Consider the following 27,448-nt stretch of genomic DNA (forward strand, 5'->3'; position numbering starts at 1 on the left):
AATTTCTTGCCATCAAGGGTCCCACCATTTCTTTCAAGTTATTTAGCAGCTCACCTATACTAGTCAATGCACTTTCATTGAACAAGATGCTTGCCTTTATGCAGTTTATTAACAACTCGTAGAACTCATGCGCATAAGTAACTTTACTGGAATAGCACATAAACAAGAATATGTCAACACGATAGGTTACAAACCTCAAGTCCTGTGCTAGTGTCTAATAGTTTTACTCTTGATTAGTTCTTGAACTTTTTCAAGATCATTTAGACTCCCACTGACCTCTTGACATATAAGATTCTCTTCTCAAGAAACATTTTTTGATAAACAAATATTCAAGAGTTGGTGCGGATTCTTATCAAGACAAACACTACACAATTGGTATTAGTTTGTCTTCGTCTTATCCAAGACATCACAATTTACCAACTTCAAACGTGCAAGAGTAAGAAAAAAAAATTTCTACTTCAGATTTTATGAGTATGTTAGAACTTCTTAAGATGTGTCACTTAAGTCACAATCTTGGAGTATGACTTTAAGACTTGATTTTGGAACGAAGTATGACTCATCCTTTTTTGATTTAACCACTTCAAGAATTCCTTATTCCTATTCTTAGCCATATTAGTGCACTAAGATTTACTTAGAGGATCAATTGTGATATGGTTTTATAATCAATGAGACGATCATAAAACATGATACTAAAGTACTCTCCCATCTTTTCATATTGGAGAAACTTTTATCTTTCTGCCTAATTGATTCTTCTTATTTGTTCTGCCAAATATTGAAACCTTTCCAATGTTTCAGAATTACACTTAATCTTATAAGCATAACCATATTCATTAAACCTTTAGTAAAAACATGACGAATAGCTTTCATTGTTGTTTATGGTGGACCCGATCAGCACACGACATTGTGTACTAGACCCTTTAGTCCTTCACTTGACTCACATACTTATGTGAACAATGAATTAATCTTAATTTCCTAAGTACCAAGATTTCCATACATCACACAATACAAGTTGTATGATTCCAAGTTTCTGTCCAATTGAAACTTGGGAGATGGGAATCTTTCCTTACTTAGAAAATTACGACACTTCCATAAATAACATAACTAAGAATCACATCCACTTAATATTGCTTATAATGGAAACACACAAGCATCAATTTTCACAAAAGACATTGCAAGGAGATATAAATAAGAAAAAACTCAAAATTTATTTTATTTATAAAAAGGTGCGGAAAACTTGTCCTTACAACGAAAATTCAAATGAAAACTATGATATTTCATATTCCTAAGCAATCTATCATAACTCTAAGCAGCTCAAAAATCCAATCCTCGAATCATGCGATCGAAATCCATTTCTTCGTGATCAGACTCAGCTCACTCTTTCTTTAAGCTTCCTCTCTTTTCTTCGATCCTACAAAACATCAAAATGCAATCTTATCACATCATGTATTAAGAATCAAAAATAGGAACTTAATAGAGTTAGATAGTGGATTTTACCTGAAGCAGAGTCATACAACTTGACTCTCCCATCTTCGCGATCCTTCAGATAATTGCGGCAGCTTCGTAACCAATGCCCCTTTTCTTGGCAATAGAAACAAGTGGACCTCTTCGGAATAGCACACTGGACAATCTCAGACTCAGCCTTTCTCTTGCGTAGAGAAAACTTTTCTGGACTTCTAATGTTGCCATCAATGTCCATAGAAGCATGGGAGGTTGACTTACCAGACACATTTGCTAGACCAGTGCGCCAAATCATTGTTGATTCAGCAGCAATAAGCAAATAAGTCAACTCAATGAGGGTCACGTCGTGATCCATCATATAGTGCTCTCTAATGAACTCACCATATGATTCGCGAAGTGATTGAAGAACCCAGTCAACAGCCAACTTCCTTGGGAAAACAACGCCCATCATTTTCAACTTATCAATGTGTGACTTCATCTTTAAGACATGTGCACACACAGACTTCCCATCTTCATGTCTTTTTGCCAATAGGGCTTGAGTGATCTTGAACTTTTCAAGCCTTAGAACTTGTGGGTCAGAGAGAATTATAGGAGGGGGTGGAGGAAGTGAAGCATGATTTCCATTTCCACAATCCAATCGTGGAACATCATCTTCATGTGGAAAACCTTTTCTAATGGATTCAGGAAGACCATAGTTGTCAAACTTTGTCATCTTCAAAACGGGAGAAATTCAAGTTAGTTGATTGGAATCCTTAATATAACACCCAAATCAAATATCAAGGCTAGGACCCAACACAATATTCTACAATTTGGAAGAGGGATGCCGTAATCCAAATTGCAGAACATTTGAAGGTAGGTAAATGACGATTTACCAATTTCCACCATGAAAAACGAAAAAAAAAAATAATTTAAGTTGTAAATGAATTGAAACTCCTAGATCCTTTGAGATTCATTGAACTTTTCAATGACATGTTTAAATCTCGATTGTGCCCTTCGTTTGTGACTGGGATGCCGTGGATCACAAACAAGTTGTGGATAACCATGCAAATATACATGGTGCCCCCAATGTTACAGTCACCTAATCGACGTGCCGGTTAACCACACACGCTCCATCGATATATGACAAACATCGAGTCACCCTTTGCCACCTTTGCTTAGAGCCCAATTAGTTTGTCGGTTAACCACACGCGCTCCACTAACGTCTTAGCAAGGGTACAAAGTGTAATTTCATGGAATATCACCAACTCCACATTTTTTCCTAAAGTAACTAAGATTTGGGAATTTATAAAAGTGTTTAGTTACTTCGTACTTCATTATACTTATAATGGAAGGTTGTGTCCTATCCTACCCGTTCGGCTAACGACCCTCCACTAGTCAAGAGTGCGGTGGGTAAGAGTGGATACTCATTCAATCATCATTTTATAGGCAATTTCCTTAAACACCCCTTAGAGACCAGCTTCGTGAATGAGGCCTACTAACGGTAAGACTGACTCTTTACTCATACATATATAATATTAGACCTTTAATTTTATATATAGTATAAGGGTGTATTTTACACTTTTAAAATACTAAGTGGTCTAATTTAATAAATTATACCTTTTAATTCAATTAAATATAAACCATATCATTTTGGATTTATTAACTCTCTTTTAATTATACATTTAATTAACTTAATAAAACCATAAGGGTGTAATTTGAACTTTTCAAAAACTAGGGTTTTAGAATTTAATATTTCAAAATTAAACTTTTAATCAAAATTTTAAATTCCAAAACTTGAGGACAAGTTTTGAAACATTTCAAAACATACTAGATTAAATTGCAAATAATTTAATTAAACAATTAACTAATGATTATCTAAATTTGACCTAATTCAATTTTATGGCAAGATAATTCAATCAAATAATTCAAATAAATCAAGTTTATCATATAAGACAATGATTATCTAATTAATTGACAATTATCTTCTATTTTAGCAAGGATAATCACTCCAAATCAATAAAAATCAGATTTTATTAATAAAAAACATTTTTGGTAACTATCCCAAGCCAGAACAGCTTAAAAACCCGAAAAAACCCTCTGTCTGACCCTCAGACTCGTTGAGTCAGGGCTGAACTCGTCGAGTACCAAGTGAACTCGGCGAGTCCATCTATGGACTCGGCGAGTCCATCTATGGACTCGGCGAGTTCAGGCATCAGAAAGTGATTATTTGCATTTTCAGCCATGAACGATTATAAAAGCATCAAATACATCAAACAAACAGCCTAGGCTCTGATACCACTGATGGGTTATGAGCACTACATCAGTCCTATGGTGTACATGCAAACCCTAAAGCTTTGGATCTAGTTTGTCTAATGAACATGCAATAATCATCCAAAGCTCATAGACCCTAGATCTAGCATATAATAATCGATATTATCATGATAAAAGGGTTTAGATATTACCTTGATTATTATGTAGTAATAACAATCTCAATTCCTCTTGATCTTGACCTTTGAAAGCTTAGTGCCTCAAATGTTGCACCTCTAATGGAGTTACAAACACCATGAGCAACAAGATGACCTAGGAGAAGGAGGAGGAGCACCAAAAACGTCCAAGAACCCTTACAGATTACTTCACCACGTTTTTGGGGCCTTAGGGGTTCCTTATATAGGTAGGCTATTAGGGTTTTCAACTAGGAAACCCTAATTTGACTGCTTTGGCACTAAGCAGCCCATTGACTCCCTCCTTAGAGGCTTGGACGAATTCTTATGGGTATCCCCATAGATTTCGTCTACTCCAACTTCTATGGAGTCCATTAGCCCATTTATGCAACTGTCTTATAATTACACAATCAGTCCCCTTTATTTAATTAATCTCTTTTAGCCACAAAATTAATTCTTGACTAATATTAATTAAACAATATGATTTCTCTTTTAATATATTATTCATATAATATATTAATAAATCATAATTAATCCTCTTTCTCCTTAATTCATTCTATCAGTTACTATGGTGAAGGCAACCCAAAAGAACCATGCTCACAATCGGGTCAAGTGCATACCAAAATAGTTATGGGCTTAATTCATTTGACTAATTTTTATCATTTTTATCATTACAACGAGAAAAAAAACCTCACAAACTTAATACATTTTTTCTTCCATTTCCAGTAAACCCATCTTTTTTATAGCATAAATTTTGACTAATTTTATTTTTTGTTAGACGTAAGCCACAAATTTTTTTGTTAGAGTTTTTATTTCATTTCCGTAAACCTAATATCATTAATTATAAAAAATTATATATATATATATATATATATATATATATATTATCTAAAAGAAGTATAAAGCCACAATTTTTTCTATGCCCGTTGATAAAAAATATTACCTCAAAAAAGTATGTATATGTATAGTTTCAAAAAAGTATGTATATATATAGTTACAATATATTATAAAGTATAACACAATAATTATAAAAGTTAGACGTCACATAAGAGAGAGAGAGAGAGAGAGAGAGGTGAAAAAAAAACCGGCAGTGTTTAAATTAAAACTCTATAAAAATCTACAGTAGACTAGTGTGTTAAAAAAACCGGTGGTGTTCGTCATGTTATGGACACACCAATCTACACTATTATCATAGACCATTAGGTTTATCTTTTAGGTCATTATTAACATATCATTAACATATAATTATTATTTTGATTAATTATTTTTTATCATTACTTCCGTATATCATTATCAATAAAACTTTATTATATAATAATTACATTTTTATTAGTAACTTTTTTTAGTATTAATAACTTTAAATTTATCTTTTATTAAAATAAAAAATAGTTGTGATTTTTTAAAAGAAAAAAACAAACCTTACGAAAAAAATGGCGTAATTTTTTAAAAATAATTCCTAACTCATACTTTTTCGGATAACCTTTTGCTTGATAAAATTTATATTTTTCATTTGTGTCTTTAGTTTTGATAGACATAAATCGTTAATTGCAAACGAACATTTTATACATTTTTAGTAAACGTGAGTTTATATTAAAAAATAATATAATTTTTAATCATTAGAAAATGCTAACAATAAATTAATATATAAATGAATTGATTATTTATGGAGGCCTGGAGGGAAAGTGGGATTAAAAACAAGTCAGTTGCCAAAAAATAAACTCTATATTTTTTTAGTATAATAATTTTTATCGAAAGCAAAAACATTAAATATTTATTTAAGGAATTCTGTTGTTCTAAAAAAATATTTATTCAAGGAAAAAAATTAACAATTAATTTATATTAAACAAGTTAAAAAGTAAAACATTAATAAAATAAAACAATGATAGAAACTCCATAAAAATTTAAAAACCCACTATGTTAAACCAAATATCAATATTCGGAAAAAAGAAAAAAAAAACATTACAACGATAATAATATTGTCACATAATTATCATTTGACTAATTTTTATCATTTTTATCATTACAACGAGAGAAAAAACCCCACAAACTTAATACATTTTTTCTTCCATTTCCAGTAAACCCATCTTTTTTATAGCATAAATTTTGACTAATTTTATTTTTTGTTAAACGTAAGCCACAAATTTTTTTGTTAGAATTTTTATTTCATTTTCGTAAACCTAATATCATTAATTATAAAAAATTATATATATATATATATATATATATATATATATATATATATATATATTATTTAAAAGAAGTATAAAGCTACAATTTTTTTCTATGGCCATTGATAAAAAATATTACCTCAAAAAAGTATGTATATGTATAGTTTCAAAAAAGTATGTATATATAGTTACAATATATTTTAAAGTATAACACAATAATTATAAAAGGTAAACGTCACGTAAGAGAGAGAGGTGAAAAAAAACGGCGGTGTTTAAATTAAAAACTCTATAAAAGTCTATAATAGACTGGTGTGTCCACTAGATTGGTGTGTTAAAAAAACCGGTGATGTTCGTCCTATTATGGACATACCAATCTACACTATCATCATAAACCATTAGGTTTATTTTTTAGGTCATTATTAACATATCATTGACACATAGTTACTATTTTGACTAATTTTTTTTTTATCATTGTTTTCGTATATCGTTATCAATAAAACTTTATTATATAGTAATTACATTTTTATTAGTAACTTTTTTTAGTATTAATAACTTTAAATTTATTTTTTATTAAATAAAAAGTAGTTGTGATTTTTAAACGAAAAAACAAACCTTACGAAAAAATGGCGTAATTTTAAAAACGATTCCTAATCCATACTTTTTCGGATAACCTTTTGCTTGATAAAATTTATATTTTTCATTTGCGTCTTTAGTTTTGATAGACATAAATCGTTTATTGCAAACGAACATTTTATACCTTTTTAGTAAACGTAAATAGGTCTATTGAGTTTATATTAAAAAATAATATAATTTTTAATCATTAGAAAATGCTAACAATAAACAAAAACAATAAATTAATATATAAATGAATTGATTATTTATGGAGGCCTGGAGGGAAAGTAGGATTAAAAACAAGTCGGTCGCCAAAAAATAAACTCTATATTTTTTACGTATAATAATTTTTATCGAAAGCAAACATATTAAATATTTATTTAAGGAATACTGCCGTTCTAAAAAAAAATATTTATTTAAGGAAAAAAAATTATCAATTAATTTCTATTAAACAAGTTAAAAAGTAAAACAATAATAAAATAAAACAATGATAAAAACTCCATAAAAATTTAAAAACTTACTATGTTAAACCAAATATCAATATTCGGAAAACGGGAAAAAAAATTACAACGATAATAATATTGTCATATAATTATCATTTGACTAATTTTTATCGTTACAACGAGAAAAAAAAAACCTCACAAACTTAATACATTTTTTCTTCCATTTCCAGTAAACCCATCTTTTTTATAGCATAAATTTTGACTAATTTGATTTTTCGTTAGACGTACGCCACAAATGTTTTTGTTAGACTTTTTATTTCGTTTCCGTAAAGCTAATATCATTAATTATAAAAAATTATATATATATATATATATATATATATATATATATATATATAATCTAAAAGAAGTATAAAGCCACAATTTTGTTTTCTATGCCCATTGATAAGAAATATTACCTCAAAAAAGTATGTATATATATTGTTACAATATATTATAAAGTTTAACGCAATAATTATAAACGTTAGACGTCGCATAAGAGAGAGAGAGAGAGAGAGAGAGGTAAAAAAACTGGTGGTGTTTAAATTAAAAACTCTATAAAAACCTATAGTAGACTGGTGTGTCAACTAGATTGGTGTGTTAAATAAAACCGGTGGTGTTCGGGTCCTATTATGGACACACAAATCTACACTATCATCATAGACCATTAGGTTTATCTTTTAGGTCATTATTAACATATCATTAACATATAATTATTATTTTGACTAATTTTTTTTTATCATTACTTTCGTATATCATAATCAATAAAACTTTATTATATAATAATTACATTTTTACTAGTAACTTTTTTTAGTATTAATAACTTTTAATTTATTTCTTATTAAAATAAAAAATAGTTGTGATTTTTAATAAAACTTTATTATATAATAATTTCATTTTTACTAGTAACTTTTTTTAGTATTAATAACTTTTAATTTATTTCTTATTAAAATAAAAAGTAGTTGTGATTTTTTAAAAGAAAAAAACAAACCTTACAAGAAAAATGGCTTAATTTTTTAAAAACGATTCCTAACCCATACTTTTTCGGATAACCTTTTGCTTGATAAAATTTATATTTTTCATTTGTGTCTTTAGTTTTGATAGACATAAATCGTTAATTGCATACGAACATTTTATACCTTTTTAGTAAACGTAAATAGTTGTATTGAGTTTATATAAAAAAAATAATATAATTTTTAATCATAAGAAAATGCTAACAATAAACAAAAACAATAAATAAATATATAAATGAATTGATTATTTGTGGAGGCCCGGAGGGAAAGTGGGATTCAAAACAAGTCAGTTGCCAAAAAAAAATTCTATATTTTTTTAGTATAATAATTTTTATCGAAAGCAAACACATTAAATTTTTATTTAAGAAATTCTGCCATTTTAAAAAAAAAATATTTAAGGAAAAAAATTATCAATTAATTTATATTAAACAAGTTAAAAAGTAAAACAATAACAAAATAAAACAATGATAAAAACTCCATAAAAATTTAAAAACTCACTATGTTAAACCAAATATCAATATTTGGAAAAAAGAAAAAAAAAACATTACAACGATAATAATATTGTCATATAATTATCATTTGACTAATTTTTATCATTACAACGAGAAAAAAACCCCCCACAAACTTAATACATTTTTTCTTCTATTTCTAGTAAACCCATCTTTTTTATAGCATAAATTTTGACTAATTTTATTTTTTGTTAGACGTAAGCCACGAATTTTTTTGTTAGACTTTTTATTTCATTTCTGTAAACCTAATATCATTAATTATAAAAAAAATTATATATATATTATCTAAAAGAAGTATAAAGCCACAATTTTTTTCTCTGCCCGTTGATAAAAAGTATTACCTCAAAAAAGTATGTATATGTATAGTTTCAAAAAAGTATATGTATATAGTTACAATATATTATAAAGTATAACACAATAATTATAAAAGTTAGACGTCACATAAGAGAGAGAGAGAGAGAGAGAGAGAGAGAGGTGAAAAAAAACGGCGGTGTTTAAATTAAAAACTCTATAAAAGCCTATAGTAGATTGGTGTGTCCATTAGATTGGTGTGTTAAAAAAACCGATGGTGTTCGTTTTATTATGGACACACCAATCTACACTATCATCATAGACCATTAGGTTTATCTTTTAGGTCATTATTGACATATCATTAACTTATAGTTATTATTTTGACTAATTTTTTTTATCATTACTTCCCTATATCATTATCAATAAAACTTTATTACATAGTAACTAGATGAGTGACCCTGCGTTGCGGGGTCCGGATTTGTGAACTTTTATTGGTTGTAAATGTACAAATTCCCGCGTTACTATCTTCTTTAATGACTCCAACATCATCAGAAATGGCTTATATTTATGGAATTCTTAACATCATTTAAGTAAAATAAATACTCATTTTAAGATCATTTTGGATCGTGTCAAACTTATTGTATCAATCCAACACCGTCCATACACTTTCTTGACGGAGAAATCTTATTCCATTTTCATAAAGAAACATACATTATTTGTATATCTCGAGTCCCACTCCCATGATTTTTTACCAAAAAACAGTACGATGGACAGTTCGAGCAAAAAGTGTTGAAATCAATAATTGTTTTACCAAATTAATAGTATGTAGGGATAGGTTTGTCCAAAACTATTAAAATAAAAAAAATAAAAAAATAACTATAAAAATAATATGCAGGGACAGTTTCATCCAAAATTGTTAAATTCAAATTTTTTTAACTATAAAAACATTATGGAGGAGCATTTTGGTCGAAAACTGTTAAAATCAAATTTTTTAACTATAAAAATAGTATGCAGGGGCAGTTTGGTCCAAAACTATTAAAATCAATTTTTTTGAAGTTTAAAAACAGTATGCACTATGCAGGGGCAGTTTGGTCCAAAAATCTTAAAATCAAATTTTTTAACTATAGAAACGGTATGCATGGGCAGTTTGGTCCAAAAATATTAGAATCGAAAATTTTTAATATAAAAACAGTATGTAGGGGCAGTTTACAGAACTGTTTACCAAAAAAACTATACATTTGATTTTAACCAAAAAAAACTTTGCATTTAGGACCTGTTTATAGAACCCAATGTCAGAAATTACTACACTGTCATATTTGAGTGCAGAGCTGTATGCAGGGGTATTTTAGAATCCAAAGACGTTTATATAAATACAGGTCAATTTGATTTATATTTATTAACATGGGTCAAATATGTAACATTTAAAAAAATAGCTATAAAGAAGACAGCCCAAATAGTTTGAAATTCACACAATCTATTGTAAAGCATTAACAAACTTGTAAATTGTTTTTGTTAAAATAATTGGACCATTAGTCTAATAGTAGCTTTTATAATTATACTTGATATACTACAAAAATTATAACTTTTTGATTCTTGATTTTTATTTCCTTGTAATGAAAAGATTGTAAAATGTGAAGGAGAATAGCAGTCTAACAAAATAAAGGAACGTATTCAATCAAATGAATGCTACAGATATTTCATACGGATTAAAAGATGATAGATTTCACCTCAAATCTGGAATTTTCTTCAATTGTAGACTTTTGATCCATTGCCAGTGATATATGCATGATATAAAACCCAATAGACCTGATGAGTTGGTTAAGACGTCCACAAAAACCAACAATCACCTAACTTTTACCCTTGTGTGAGAAAGGAGTATCGTATCGAGAATTACCATATGGACCATAACAATTCTGATTTGTGTGAAAATGTAATTCTGTCAAAAAAAGATTTTACTGGTAAATATAATGAGTCAACACTAACTCAACACAATATGCATTTACTCCATGGAAGCAGGTAAAAGAACAATAACACCATTTTGGTGATGTCATGCATACCTCTACACAAAAGAACATGGGAAATTTGGGCCGGACCATGGAAAATCAATGCCTGTTGATTGCCTGTTCGAAAGTGAAATCTGAAAGATTTGCTGGTTAATAACCTTTTATATCATTAAAATTTTAAATTACCTTATAAACATTTGCTTTGATGTAACATGGTTAATAATTTTATTTCACTAAATTGCATCAAATCAACATGGTTTATAACCTTTTATATCATTAAAATTTTAAATTACCTTATAAGAGAAGTGATTTTGTACATAATTAACATTTTGGTTCTTGCCTTTCATGGAGTAGAGCCAAATGATACTGGAATTGGAATTACCTCCAAATTTCTGAATAAAACATTGTTATCTTGTAAAATCAAAGAAATCTTAGGAAAAATACTACAAATTTACCTGTGTAAAGAGATAATGGATACAGAAATAAGAGAGTTGAATCGTGGAAGATTAGTATTCTGTAATACCCAGTTCAGCAATGGCCGATTTCCGAGTCATCTCACAATCGCATTAGAGTCCATGGGTCCATTTTTGTTGACAACTCCTATTCCTCCACCCATTTTGTTAACCGAAAGAAGCAGATGGTATACCCAAATAGTACTGTCCATGAAGACGGGAAATTATGATGGGTGATGGTGGGAAGCAATCGTGCCGGTATGGGTAAGAATTTACAAAATAAGTTATTACTTATTATATTGTAACTTTTGATTCCATTCTAAAAAAAGAATGTGACATATCGTATATACACCCGTCCGGCTGTCCATTGCGTCTACTTTCCTTCAGATGACAGAAGAACTGGATCAGAATGTTTTGGTAGTGAGTCATGCTGCTCTGTCTTCTTTCTCAATCACATTCATTCCACACGTAGAGAGGGTAAATAAGTCATAATTTTAAAAAAATAATAATATATTTAAATATATGTTACACACATAACCTTTTGTTACAGACATATATATGTTACACACATAACCTGCGTTCTTTCAATGTCGGTTGTTACTGTTACTATAATAGTTTATCAGCTATAATAATAATAATAATAATAATAATAATAATAATTACTATTATCGTCACCAAATAATACTATTATTTTTGCAAATTTGTGCCTTATTTGAGGCCTCCGTTCCAAGAAAAATGACTATTTTTGGTCCCTAAGTATGGCTTACTTTTGCAATTTTAATCCCAAAATAATATTCACTTACTTGGAAGGACCAAAAAACTCAAATAAGGACCAAATTTATAAAAACCGACAAAACAAAGGAAGTAAAAATTTAATTTACTCTTATAACTATTATAATTACTACTATTGGTTTCAAATATTGCAAAATTAAAATAAAGTTTTTAAACTAAATTTAAGGATAAATAATTAAATAGCATTACCAAAACATCAGCAACAATGCCCAGAGCCACGTCGCACATATCTACAGCAGTTGCACCTAATCTTCTCACATACTAAAAAACTCAATCCTTATCATAAAAGATCACAAAATGAAAAATAGAAATATCAACAATAGAATTAAATTTTTTACCCAACTGATGCCAGTAAATTGTTTGAATAAGTTCATATTGGCAGCCCATGGACCATCATGTTCATATCCAAACCCAGTCATCAGTAGAGATCGTTGAGACTTATCAGTATCACCTAACATGAATTTTTTGCCCATTACAAAATGGACATACTTAATTAATCGTAATCATAACAAAAATGCATACAATACATTCACCAAAATAATTAGTTCATACCAGAAAGCTCAGAAAATGTGTGTGTTCCAACACATGGCATCCCCAACAAACTCTACCTACCAACAAAAATGTAAAGAAGCTCAATAAGAATTTTAAAAGATATTTCATATATTTCAGCCATTAAATTAAAGAAGTGAAATAGTTGCAAGCTTTCCTTTGAAGAGCACTCCTACAGAGACTGCAAAGGTTGGATACCCATGAGCAAAAAGTATGTATTAACTAAAAGAAGTATAAAGCCACAATTTTTTTCTATGCCCGTTGATAATAAATATTACATCAAAAAAGTATGTATATGTATAGTTTCAAAAAAGTATGTATATATATAGTTACAATATATTATAAAGTATAACACAATAATTATAAAAGTTAGACGTCACATAAAAGAGAGAGAGAGAGAGAGAGAGAGGTGAAAAAAAAAAAAACGACGGTGTTTAAATTAAAAACTCTATAAAAGCCTATAGTAGACTGGTGTGTCCACTAGATTGGTGTGTTAAAAAAAATTGGTGGTGTTCGGGTCTTATTATGGACATACTAATCTAAACTATCATCATAGACCATTAGGTTTATCTTTTAGGTCATTATTAACATATCATTAACATATAATTATTATTTTGACTATTTTTTTTTATCATTACTTCCTTATATCATAATAAATAAAACTTTATTATATAATAATTACATTTTTATTAGTAACTTTTTTTAGTATTAATAACTATAAATTTATTTTTTATTAAAATAAAAAATAGTTGTGATTTTTTAAAAGAAAAAAACAAACCTTACGAAAAAAATTGCGTAATTTTTTAAAAACGATTCCTAACCCATACTTTTTCGGATAACCTTTTGCTTGATAATATTTATATTTTTCATTTGTGTCTTTAGTTTTGATAGAATAAATCGTTAATTGCAAACGAACATTTTATACCTTTTTAGTAAACGTAAATAGTTCTATTGAGTTTATATTAAAAAAATAATATAATTTTTAATCATTAAAAAATGCTAACAATAAACAAAAACAATAAATAAATATATAAATGAATTGATTATTTATGGAGGCCTAGAGGGAAAATGAGATTAAAAACAAGTCGGTCGCCAAAAAATAAACTCTATTTTTTTAGTATAATAATTTTTATCGAAAGCAAACACATTAAATATTTATTTAAGGAATACTGCCGTTCTAAAAAAATATTTATTTAAGGAAAAAAATTATCAATTAATTTATAATAAACAAGTTAAAAAGTAAAACAATAATAAAATAAAACAATGATAAAAACTCCATAAAAATTTAAAAACTCATTATGTTAAACCAAATATCATTATTCGGAAAAAAGAAAAAAAAACATTACAACGATAATAATATTGTCATATAATTATCATTTGTTGTAAATAATTGGTGGTGTTGTAAATAATTGGTAGATGACATAATAATTGGTGCATGGTAAATTTGTCAACATTTCTAACTAGTTACAATTATATGTTAGTAAAATTTGTAGTATAAATACTCCTCCATTGTAAAGAATGAGATACACCAAAAGTTATAAGAGATATAACTTTCATATTCTCTCTAAATATTCTTTCTTCTCAATTAAAGTTCTTATCAAAGTTTACTAGTTTGGTTTGATTTATAGTTACATTAATTATGCTTAATTCATAACACGTTATCAACACGAAAGCTCTAATCAAGGTTATTAAACAAGTGGAAAATCACATCTATCTTAATCAAGGTATGTATTACTTAGTAAAAACACTATTAATTATAAAAACTTCAATCATATTAAAATAATAATAATACTAATGAATTAATGAAACTTATACATTATGGACATTATGGACTACTAACAATTTTTATTTCTTATACTAACATTTCTTTATGTATTCTAATTTTTATACTAACATTTACATTATGCAACTAATTTTTATTTATGTAAACTAACATTTACATTATGCAACTAACTTTTATTTATGCATATTAACATTTATATTATGCTACTAACTTTTATTTGTGCATACTAACATTTAAATTATATTTATTTATATATGTCAATGTTTATTTATATTTTAGATACTCTTCATAATTTTATTTAAACATTTACTAATACTTATTTATGTTTCTAATTAGTAAAGTTATGTATTAGTTATAAGTCTTATTACATGATTTATAAAATACATATACATATATACACAACGGGAATATATATGCAACGGTTATAAACAACAAAAACAACGACTATATTTTTTTTACCATAAATAAACATCTTTACCCTGCTTATTTTACCCACACCAAATATTTCTCTCTTCTATCAAATAAATCAATTCAAGAAATCAAGCTTCAAGATGATTCATCCTTTTGTGATAATCATGACTATAATAGTTATGTTACTTTTCATCACAATCCTTAACATCGAAGATAATATGGAATTTCATCTACTTTTAGGCTTGTATGCAATGTTAGCTTTACCGCTTCTTTTTTGTGTAATATTTATTGAAATAAATGGACTTTAATTTTAATTTTTATTTTTTTTAAATTTATAGTTACATTATGTCCAACATTGCAAAGCTCAAGTTTGCAGCACTTGAAGTTAGTGGGAAAAACTATGTGTCATGGATGATAGATGTAAAAATGCATCTTGAATCCATGGGAATCTCAAATACTATATATGAATTTCATAATTGCTTGGCACAAGACAAAGCAAAAGCACAAGTTTTCCTTCGTAAGCATATTGATGAAATGTTGAGATTTGAATATCTTGATGTTACTGATCCAAGTATTCTCTGGAATCTTTTGAAAGAAAGATTTGATCATCAAAAGGAAGTTATACTTCCAAATGCTAGAGATGAATGGAGAACACTAAGGTTTCAAGACTTCAAGAAAGTAAATGAATACAACTCAGCTTTGTTCAGAATATGTTCACAACTCAAGTATTGTGGACAAGAGGTTACTAATGAAGATATGTTGGAGAAAACTTACTCAACATTTCATGCAACAAACATTACCTTGATGCAACAATATTGGATGCAAAAGTTCACAAGATATTCTGAACTGAATGCATGTCTGCTCGTTGCAGAGCAAAACAATGAACTCTTGATGAAAAACCATGAATCTCGTCCAACGGGATCAGTAGAACTTCCTGAATCAAATGCTACAAATATTGATGGTCATCGAAACAATACATGTGGACGAGGGCGAGGTCGTGGTCGAGGACGAGGCCGTGGCTATTTTAATCGAAACCAAATCCATAATCAGAACCATAATTCTGGTCGTGGACAAGGTAATAATCGTGGTCGTGGCCATAAAAGGAATAATTACCAATATTCACAAAGAAACAATGTCCACACATAAGATAAGGCCAAAGTGGCAAGGCATGACACTGGGACATCACAAAAATCTGATGGTTCATGTTATAGATGTGGTAGCACAGGCCATTGGTCAAGGATCTGTTGCACACCTGCACATCTTTGTAAACTTTATCAAGAGTCCATTAAAGGAAAAGGAAAAGAAGCAAACCTCATTGATAATGTTGAATTCACTCCGCTAAATGTTGTTGATTTCTGCAATGACATGGAAGACATAAACTAAAAAAAATCTATTATTGTTCTAGTAAAACTGTTTTTCCTTCGTTTGTTTTTCATGTAATGTCTTTCCTACAATAAATGAACTTTCTTTTTAATAATAATTATGATTATGTTTATTCACTTATTATTCCTTTTATATGTGAAGTTTAATATGAGTCCAACTGGAGCACAACACCAAGAAAAGATTGGAGATCTTTGTATAGTAGATAGTGGTAGTAGACATACTATTCTGAAATCAAAGAAATATTTTTTAGAATTAGTACCAACAAAAACAGTCATACATACAATATCAGGTCCTGCAGACTTGATAGAGGGAACCGGGAAAGCCCATTTTATATATTACCAAATGGTACAAGCTTTTGTATAGAAAATGCATTATTTTCTCTAAAGTCTAATAGAAACTTATTAAGTTTCAATGACATATATTTCAAAGGATATGACACAAAAACTGTGACCATTGAAAATAAGAAATATATGTATATTATAGACAAAAACCATGTGCTTGAAAAACTACCAACACTTGATTCTGGTCTGCATTATACATATATACATATGATTGAATCAAATATGGTAGGCGAAGGAAAACATTGTGATCCTGGGACATTCAGTTTATGGCATGATAGGTTGGGTCACCCAGGATTAACAATGATGCGAAGGATAATTGAGAATACACATGGGCATCCATTGAAGGACTAAAAGTTCCCTCAATCCAATAGCATAAAACCATGTACATCTTGTTCCCTTGGAAAGTTAATTAGAAAACACTCTCCAATGAAAGTTGAAAGGGAGTCACCTAGATTTCTAGAAAGAATTCAAGGTGATATATGTGGACCGATTCACCCACCATCTGGACCATTTAGATACTTTATGCTCTTAATAGATGCATCCAGCAAATGGTCTCATGTTTGCCTATTATCAACTCGTAATATGGCATTTGCAAAGTTTCTTGCCCAAATTATTAAATTAAGGGCACATTTCCTGAAACGCCCGTGTTTCTGGGCTAGGCATTAATGTTGATGTAATAGTCTAGGATAACCTTTGTAACTCGTTTTGAAATAATAAGAATGTATTATTTGAGTATTATATGTTTATTGCTTAATTGTGTAATTTAAATGAATTAAGGATAAAAATAAGCGATAAAACAAAATATTAGATAAGCCCGATATCTATGAAGGAAGTTGTAGTGGTCGTGGCAAGGTTTCCGAATATATAAAGAATGTTGAAATCCGAGTTATAACGAAGAAGTTATGACCTGTCGAAGTTTCACGACAGAACCGACACGGCACTGTATGACGTAAAATACGAATTTAAGATAGAGCGATATTTAGCCTTAGTGATCTAAACGGAAGTCTAAGAGTTCGTTAAACCGAGAGCGTGCATAAAAAGAACGTCTAAATCTAACTTCGTATGAGGAAGTTATGATTTTTCTAAGTTTCGACTTAGCGGTATGCAGCCTGAAACTCGAATATGAGATCGAGTGACTTTTAGCCGAAACAATCTAAACGAGAATCGAAGATCTCGTCGTTAGTAGTCCAACGGTAGAAAAGACAGACGAAAACGGACGTCAGATGAAGAAGTTATGATTTTATAACGGAGTTTTCCTGTCCCGGCCTACGCGTGGATATAAAGAACTTCGAAAACGGAGCTCGTATGTGAAAGTTATGAATTTTTGAAGTTCGAGGCACGCATACCAAAGCTTATCCGAACTACGCCCCGCATAGGTCTTCGTACGCCCAGCGTACTGCTTGTAGAGGCATTACGCCCAACGTAATCAGGATTTACGCCCATCGTAAATCGGGGTTTCAGCCCCTATAAATAGAACTCAAGGGCTGCCGAGTTTTGTTGCTCAATTCTTCTCTCTCTCATTATTGCCTCGTTTTGCGTGCAACTTATACCCCGAAGCCCCGGTATCATTCCCGAGACCCGAAGCAAGTCCCGAAGCCCCGAATATCCCGAGAAGTAAAGTTTCCGAGCCGAAACTCTGCCCGCGAGAAGCCTGGTTTTCAAGAAAACATCCCGGTTTTATCGAAAATAATTATTTTAAGAGACGAGGTGCTGTCCGATCATTTTCTTATCAAGTGAGTGTATTTTCGTTTTCTTCTAACACATAGATATGACGTATTCTTTATAAATACGTGTTATGTGTTTATATATTATTTGTTTATTTGAACTAGTTGTTGAATGGATGTTTTGTACAGGTTTTAAGCTGTATATAAATGCATATATTTTATCTACTAATATGTTGGGTAGAACATGCGTAGACAGTTGGTGTGTGATGAAATAAAATGATGAGAGGCCTCGATGTTGTTGTTGATCTAATCATCTAGCGGAGTATGGATGACAACCACAGACTCTTTCTAGACAGTCCAGTGGAACGCTAGCAGGCTCATAACTTGTAGGTGTTGTGAACGATGTGTTCTCCGGTGTACTCTATCCCCCTCGTGGTTGCCTTTAGCACATCTATTGTTAAGGAAACCCCTTTGCAGTAATGTCCATCCCGATGAAAATCCTAGATTAGGTCCCTGGTAATAGATGTTGTTTTAGGGACGTAAAGTGAGGATAACGGGAATGGGTAATCGGGTTATTGTTGGTTGATGAACTAAATATAATTATTTATTGTGGGTTGAGAACCCTATATGCTCACCAGGCTCCCAAGCCTGACCCACTCAATTTTCCTTTGTATTACAGGTAGTGGCACGAGAGCATAAGTTGGATGACAGTGTCAAGATATTTTTGGATTATAGACCAGTAGTTATATGTAACTGTTGTAAGGTCTATTTTGTATTGTTTATGCTTTTGGTCTGTATCGGAACATGACATCCCGAGATTTTGTTATATAATGAAAATACATTTCTTTATGAAATGCTTTGATAAATTCTTATCATATTTTGTTTTGGGAACAAATTCCGCAACTCTTTTAATCAAAAGAATTACTCTTATTTTTATTTAAAAGCATAAATTAAATCGGTCTTTTCTGGCCGTGATTTTGGGGATGTCACAATTGGTATCAGAGCATTAGTTTAAGCGAACTAGGAATTTGTAGGATTTCTAGACTTAAACTTAGAATGCTAAGTGATGATTGTGAGATGAGTGTCTACCATATTTAAGACACGAGCACTAGTATATTTTAGGAAAGTTGCCTAAAATGCTTTTATGTGCTAAATGTTATATGTTTGCCATATATGATATTATTTGTTCGGATCTATGGTTTGTTGCCAACCGGATCTGGAAACCTTATGTGTTTAGGATTCTAAGCGTATGATGACGGTATTAGAACTAGCATGTAAACGTTTCGGAGTGATAAGGATGATTTGATTATCTATCGTGATTGAAGATCTAAATTCACCTTATTCGGTGTATAGATCAAGAATGGCAAGAACAAGAAGCGGAGTTGGAAACGCGAGCGAAAACAGGAATCAACCACCTGTAATCGAGCAAATACCTGTTGTAGCTGCTGCACCTGAGCCGGTGACAATGGCTGGTGTACAATTGATGATTCAGACGATGTTGGATCGTAAGATGGAAGAAACTAGACGTCTGCTTCAACAAAATCGTGAAGAACTTTCAATTCAAGTTGAAGAGCCCGAAGTGAATGGAGGGCCGTCGGAAGGAGGAAACTTCAGTGGGACTGTTGGTCAAGCCAACCCACCAATTGTTAGACAAAACAATCGTGATGGAGGAAATGATCGAAGAGGATGTAAATACAGGGATTTTATGGCATCTAAGCCACCGTGTCTATCCGGAAGCCCGACGCCGGTGCAAATTATGGATTGGATCTCCGAAATGGAGACAATGTTTGAAAGTTGCGAATGCAGTAACAGGTAGAAGAACGCTCTTGCGATCCCTTTGTTAAAATCTGGAGTGTTGAGTTGGTGGAAGCTGTTAGCTGACTCTATGCCCAAGGGAGAAGCGAGCAAAATGTCTTGGGAAGACTTTGTGGAACAACTGAAACTGCAATACTGCTCCGAGCAGGACCTTCTGGAAATCAATAATGAGTTTCAGAATTTGAAGAAGGGAAAAATGAGTGTTACTGAATACGCTACTAGTTTCACGGAAAAGATGAAGCTTATCCCATACCTAGTTCCAACAGAACTCTCAAAGGTCAATAAGTTTGCCCTCGGACTACCAGCGGACTATGGTCCAATGGTTAAACAAGCAACCACATTGAAAGTCGCCATCTGGGCTGCTAAGAATGTTGAGACTCAGTTCAGGGAGAAGGGTCTGGAGAGATCAGAGGGTGGTGAGAAGAGGAAGTCTGATGGGCCTTTAGGGTCCAACAAGAAAAAGAAATTCTCAAAGTGTAGTTCGAGAGGAGGAGGAGGCGAAGCGAAGTGGTGCGACAAATGCAAGAAGAAGCATCATGGGAAATGTGATGGGGAAGTCACATGCTTCAAATGTGGAAATCCAGGGCACTATGCTAACGCATGCACCCTCACCAAGAAAGTTTGTTATTGGTGTGGGGAGGAGGGGCACATCTCGAGGGATTGTCCGAAAAAGAAGGAAGCAGCAAAACCCAACATTTCACCAATGCCGAAGGCGAGAGCCTTTCAGATGACATTGGAAGCTGCTAAAGAAGAAGTCGATGTCGCTTCAGGTACCTTTCTCGTAAACGAATTGCCTGCCCAAATTTTATTTGATTCTGGAGCCAACTACTCCTTTATTTCGCATGAATTTAGTAGAAAACTAGTTTTGCCTGTTGATAGACTAGATAATGCTTTATTAGTCGAAGTTGCTAGTGACAAGTTTGTACCTGTTAGCCATCGTATGAAAAACATCTTAATCGACCTGAATGGGAATAAGTTCCACGAGGAATTATTGCCTATCAAACTTAACGGTTTCGACATCGTGTTGGGAATGAATTGGCTTAGCGCCAATGACGCCGAGATATTGTGCAGAAAGAAGATAGTCAAAGTAAACCCGCCAGGGAAGGAGTCATTTATGATGTATGGGGACAAACTCAGGGTAAATTTTGGAATCATTTCTCTAATGAAAGCCAGAAAGTGTTTGGCCAAAGGATGTACATCATATTTGGCATTCGTGATTGACGCAAAGAAGGAGAAAAAGGAGATGCAGAGCATTCCTGTCGTGTGTAAGTATCCGGAAGTATTTCCCGAAGATCTTCCTGGATTACCGCCTGATCGACAAGTAGAATTCCGTATTGACTTGTTACCAGGAACGAAGCCAATAGCAAAAGCACCTTACCGATTAGCACCAACGGAGATGAAGGAGCTGATGATGCAACTTCAGGAGTTATTGGACAAAGGTTTCATAAGACCTAGTTCATCACCCTGGGGAGCTTCGGTGTTATTCGTGAAAAAGAAAGACGGGAGTATGAGGATGTGCATCGATTACAGAGAGCTGAACAAGGCAACAATAAAGAATAGATATTCGTTGCCAAGGATTGATGACCTGTTCGATCAACTACAAGGTTCAAGTTATTTTTCAAAGATCGACCTAAGGTCAGGATATCATCAGCTGAAAGTAAGAGAGCAGGATATCGAGAAGACTGCATTCAGAACACGATATGGACACTACGAGTTTTTGGTTATGTCGTTTGGACTAACCAATGCTCCAGCAGCATTCATGGATTTAATGAATAGGGTTTGTAACCCATTCCTTGATAAATCTGTGATAGTGTTCATAGATGACATTCTGATTTATTCGAAAAGCCAAGAGGAGCATGGCAGACACTTGCGAGAAGTGTTGGAAGTCTTGAATAAGGAGAAATTGTATGCTAAGTTCTCCAAATATGATTTTTGGATTCGAGAAGTCCAATTCTTGGGTCACGTGGTCAACCAAGAAGGAATAATGGTTGATCCAGCAAAGATTGAAGCTGTGATGAAGTGGGAACAACCAAAAAGTCCCACAGAGATCCGAAGCTTTTTGGGATTAGCTGGATATTACCGAAGGTTTATCCAAGGCTTTTCTTCGATCGATACTCCATTAACAGCTTTGACTCACAAAGGAGCTACTTACGCTTGGAGTGATAAGCACAAAGAAGCATTCGAGTTGCTAAAGAAGAAGCTATGTGAAGCACCAATTCTTTCTTTACCCGATGGAGTTTAAGACTTCGCTGTCTATAGCGATGTGTCTGGTGTTGCGTTGGGTTGTGTTTTGACCCAAAGAGAAAAGGTGATAGCATATGCGTCTCGACAGCTGAAAGAGCATGAAAAGAACTACCCCACTCATGATTTGGAGTTGGCAGCGGTAGTATTTGCCAAGGTATTATAACAGAAAACAACCCATGTCTCTGATACCACTGTTGGGTTTTAAGCATTCTAACACTCCTAAGTGTACATGCAACCCTAAATACCTTAGATCTATGTTATTATACATACAAATATGAATATCCAAGGTATTATCCTAACTAGCATACCAAAAACATTGATACTAGGATAACAAAACAGATAGAATACATACCTTGTAGTTGTTGCTTGACTCCATGAAGCTTGAGTGCCTAGTGCCCCAAGTGTGACTCCTCAAATGGTTCACACAACACCATGAACACTTGGAATAACCTTGAGAATAAGGATACTTTGGTTTTCTCTAGTGAAATCGGCCTTGCCCTTTTTTGTGTACCCACACTAGTGCCCATTTCACCAACCAATGACATCTTTATATAGTGTGGAGATTAGGGTTAAACCCTAATACCCATGACCTTTCATTTCATATGATCCATGGATTAAACACTCCATGGACTATCCATGCAAGCTTAGCCCAACCTAAATGAACTTGGCCCATCACACACATATATCTTAGAGTCCATATTTAATTAGTTCCTTTTGATCACTTAATTAATTATAAATTAATTCTTGATCAATACTAATTAAATAATATGATTATATATTAATATATTAGAACTTATAATATATTAATATAAATCACTAGTATCCTTTTTCCTCATCTTGTCTATCCAATTGTCCCGATGCCATGCAACCCAAATGGACCATGCCGGGTCGGGTCAAGTCTTACCAATTATAGTTATGGACTTAGACATTAATCCAACAGTCTCCCACTTGGATAAGTCTAAAACTATTATTGAGTATGACTTCAAAAACCAACTGGCAATCGTAGCTCTCAAAAGCTTCTGTCGAACTCTGACCTTGCCGATGAACTCTGACCTTTGTCAATGACTTGTCCATTAGATAAGGGATCATATATTCCTCCATTCTAGATATCATATGGACTGAGACATGGATTATCAATCATTCTCTCTGTCCATTTGTTGTTTCCCGATTTCCGATTTATGATGACTGACTGATTGAACAAATCAAATCAGTATTGGCTTGGCCAAGCACTCACATGTGTCATCGCTAAATCATCGAGGGGCCCACAGATATCGCTTTTATCCCGAAGGTAAAAGGAATGGATAAACTTCGACTCATATGGCTTGTTCTACTACTTGTTGAATCATACACAAAGGCACGTTTTATAACATCGAGTTACCAATGCGTTTTCGTGCAATCAATGTATAACCAACTCATAGTAACAACTCATATCTCTAGGTTTTAAGAATATAAGATATTATCGTCTCATGATCACTCGTGATAAAATCCATGAAGTGATTCAAATGAGCGTGGGTTGAATCCAATACTCAGAACTTATGAGCACTCATGAGTGATATAGCACCGCTTTGTCCAACATCTTAGACCTCTACAAGCCAACCCATGACAGTCTTGATTCATATCTACTTCCAACATATGACCGACTGTGGACAGTTTGAATAACTTAGTCATTCAGGAAGAATGACCTAGTTTATTCTGGAAGTCAAAACATGCAAAATGAAACACAAGAATAAATGAATTAAATATGGTATCAAACCCTATGAATATAAATAGACCACTTTTATTTATCACCATACTAATTACTCATTATTTCATTGTTTCGGTTTTATCAACTTTATACCTGAATTAAAAACACTAGTTGTCCCATGCTCCAAGCATGTACACTATGTTTTTCTAAACAATAGCTTTGCCATACACCAAGTATGCACTCTATGTTTGTCTATGATCCTTACTTTGTGAAATAAACCAATTGAACATAATTTCAATGATTCTAATTTCACACTCCCAAATCCTTATCGAAAAATGTGAGAATTTCATATTCCTATCATTTATCGAAATCTGTTTAGATTTTAAACTTATATGCACTGACCCTCCTGTAATGAATATGTACAAAGTCACAAAAACTTGTCAACAGTCATTATAAGGTATTCCAATGGAGATCAACTCCATGGAAACTAAGTCTCATATTCAAAGTACATTGCTTTGGACATGCTTCTTGCATTAAGTTTTCTAATCTTACACAGATAACTTCCACCTATGGAGACAACTCCATATTCTCATTTTGACTATCACTTCTGAACAAGAGATGCCTCTTTTCAGAATATGTCAATATGGTCCTTCCAAAATTAGCACTATACTTCCAACTGTCCCTGAGCAACCAATCTTTGGTAAACCTCAGATTGTCCTCGACAATTGCTTAATCATTTTAGTCATATCCAATTCTAGACCTTTTCCCTTCTTAATGCCTCTGGGTATTTGGAAAAATTTAGAAATGACAAATATTATAGCACATGCAATCGATCCTGTACCCAAAGCAAATGGTACACGATTCATGATGTCTCACATAAAGACATGATTCTAGACCAGTCTTTTGCTACAATATTTTTATTTGCCATGTTTTTAAAATTTGACTATGAAGAGGGATGCCGTAATCATAATCGAATGTTGAGAACGCAATATATAGAATTTCCTTAAGTTGAACCAATCCAACATGAAATTCATATATATATTCTTGACTAAAGATGATTAAGGTCTCAATCTAAGCCTTTAGAACTGAAATGAAGTATATCCTCTCCCTTAATTATAGCAAAACAACTTTTTCAATCCCTGCAGCCTCACGAATTGAAACTTTTGTTTTCTATAATTAACATTGCTAACTTGCAACACTAACAATAATTATCATGCTCCCACTAACATGATGATTATTAGCATAACACTTATGCTCCCACTAGCTTTGACATGTATCCAGAAAACAGCTGGACCTCTAGAAGTCAATACTTTATTGACATTCTTACCAAAGTTCAGATTTCTGATACTAGATTGCTTTGATAAAACTTTATCAAAATCATACACCTTTCCTTAGATAGCATGCATGTGTGTCTAAATAATTTCAGAACTATGAAAAGGGATGCCGTAATCATAGTCTCAATTGTTTAGACCTTTTGCCATCTGCTTCAAATCTACTTGGTGGAAGTGTTTCCTCACCATCATTTTCATGAATCGGAGAGAAACCTTATGACCCTTAGATTTTATGGTGTATGTGTTCTTATCCATGTGAATCGTCAAAACCATAGTCACAAGACAAGGATAATGACAAATCCAAACACATATGGACTGAACTTATGCAATCTTAACTTCTTGTCACCTGGCAGTACAGGGCCTGCCATTGCTTCCAAGTTGTTATGCAACCAATTGAGAACTTTCAGAACTCCTATGCAAAGCCAACTTTAACTGGAATGGGCACAGAATATGTCAACACGATAGGTTATAAACCTCAAGTCGTGTGCTAGTGAAGAATCTCAGGTTTTATTCTTGATTAGTTCTTGAGAATTTCAAGACCTTTAAGACTCCCACTGTCCTCTTGACATATAAGACTCTCTTGTCAAATATTCAAGGGATAGTGCTGATTCTTTATCAAGACAAACACTTCACACAATTGGCCTTAGTTGGTCTTTATTTAATCCAAAACATCACAACTTACCAACTTCAAATGTACAAGAGTAGGACACTTTTACTCTTACATTTGACAAGTGTTATAAACATTTCTTTAAGATATGTCACTCAACTTATAGTCTTGGAGTATGACTCTAAGACTTTTTTTGAAACGAAGTATGACTCATCTTCTTGATTTAACCATTTCAACAATTCATGACTCCTCTTCTTAGTCATAAGAATACACTAAGATGTCCTTAGAAGACCAATTGTGATGTGGTTCTTTGATCATTAAGATGATCACAAAACATGATACTAAAGTACTCTCCCATCTTTTCAGATTTGAGAAACTTTTATCTTTCTGCCTAATTTGATTCTTCTCATTCGTTCTGCCATACATTGAGACTTTTCCAATGTTTCAGAATTATACTTAAACTTGTAAGTATAACCATATTTACTAAACTTTAGTAAATCACGACGAATACTCTTAACGAGCTTTGTGGTGGACATGACCAGTACACAAGAATGTGTACTCGATCCCTTTAGTCCTTCACTTGATTCACACATCCATGTGAACAAGTCTTAATTTTCCAATGCTTGAAAGTTCTCATTCATCATACTATTCAACTTGCATGATTCCAAGTTTCTATCAAACTGAAGCCTTGGGAATGAGAATCTTTCCTTATTTGGTAAATTATGACACTACCACAAACGAAAGAATCAAGTCCATTTTTTTTCCAAATATTGCTATCAATGGAATCATATAAACAACCATTTTTCACAAATGCCACTTGTAAGGATATTAAAAATAAATATAAAATTAAAACCTTTTATTTTATTTCAAAACTTTGCGGAAAAAACTTATCCTTACTGTGCAAATGCATATGAAAAACTTGTTGTTATCTATTCCTACGCAATATATCATAACTCCTAAGTAACAGCTTTAAAAATTCTGATCACCAAACCATGCGATCGAAATCCATCTTCGTGATCAGAATCAGCATGTACTTCCTTTAAGTTTCTTCACTTTTCTTTGATTCTTAAAGCATCAACATGTGACCCAGTCACATCATGTAATGAGAATCTCATAATAGAAACTTAACAGAGCTAGATAATGGACTTTTACCTGAAGAAGAGTTAAACTTCTTGACTTGATCAACCTTATGATCTTTTAGGTAAATAGGCAGCTTCGCAATCAAGGCCCCTTCCTTTTGAAAGAGAAACATATGGACTCTTTGGGAATGGTGTACTGGACTATCACAGACTTGCCTTTCTCTTTACCATTTGGTCAACCGAGTTGACTATGGCCAATCCCTTTCCATTGGGATGCGAAAGATTTTCTGGATATCCAATGTTACCATTTTCAAAGTCCATGGAAGTTTGGGAAGTTGATCTTCTAATCAAATTTGC

The 27,448-nt window shown here is 32.1% G+C and overlaps 1 protein-coding gene across 5 annotated transcripts; it reads right to left on the minus strand.

Moving 5' to 3' along the window:
- Positions 1 to 1,182: 1,182 nt before the first annotated feature.
- On the minus strand, positions 1,183 to 11,836 carry LOC145117799 (uncharacterized). Of its 5 annotated transcripts, XM_079054125.1 has the most exons (6): positions 11,412 to 11,836; positions 11,250 to 11,348; positions 11,011 to 11,090; positions 10,681 to 10,889; positions 1,495 to 2,170; positions 1,183 to 1,408 (listed from the first exon to the last, which is right to left on the minus strand). In XM_079054125.1, the coding sequence occupies exons 4-6, from the start codon at positions 10,738 to 10,740 to the stop codon at positions 1,383 to 1,385; spliced, it is 762 nt and encodes a 253-aa protein (XP_078910251.1). In that variant the 5' UTR covers positions 10,741 to 10,889; positions 11,011 to 11,090; positions 11,250 to 11,348; positions 11,412 to 11,836; the 3' UTR covers positions 1,183 to 1,382. The 5 variants fall into 5 exon arrangements, 4 of the variants coding, with proteins under 4 accessions (XP_078910251.1, XP_078910253.1, XP_078910252.1 ...); XM_079054127.1 differs by lacking the exon at positions 11,250 to 11,348; XM_079054126.1 differs by lacking the exons at positions 11,250 to 11,348; positions 11,412 to 11,836 and having other exon boundaries at positions 11,011 to 11,243.
- Between the last annotated feature and the right edge of the window lie 15,612 nt (positions 11,837 to 27,448).

The sequence above is a fragment of the Lactuca virosa genome, chromosome 5 (genome assembly GCF_052849685.1).
Source record: "Lactuca virosa cultivar CGN04683 chromosome 5, Lactuca_virosa_CGN04683_v6, whole genome shotgun sequence".
NCBI lineage: Eukaryota > Viridiplantae > Streptophyta > Magnoliopsida > Asterales > Asteraceae > Lactuca > Lactuca virosa.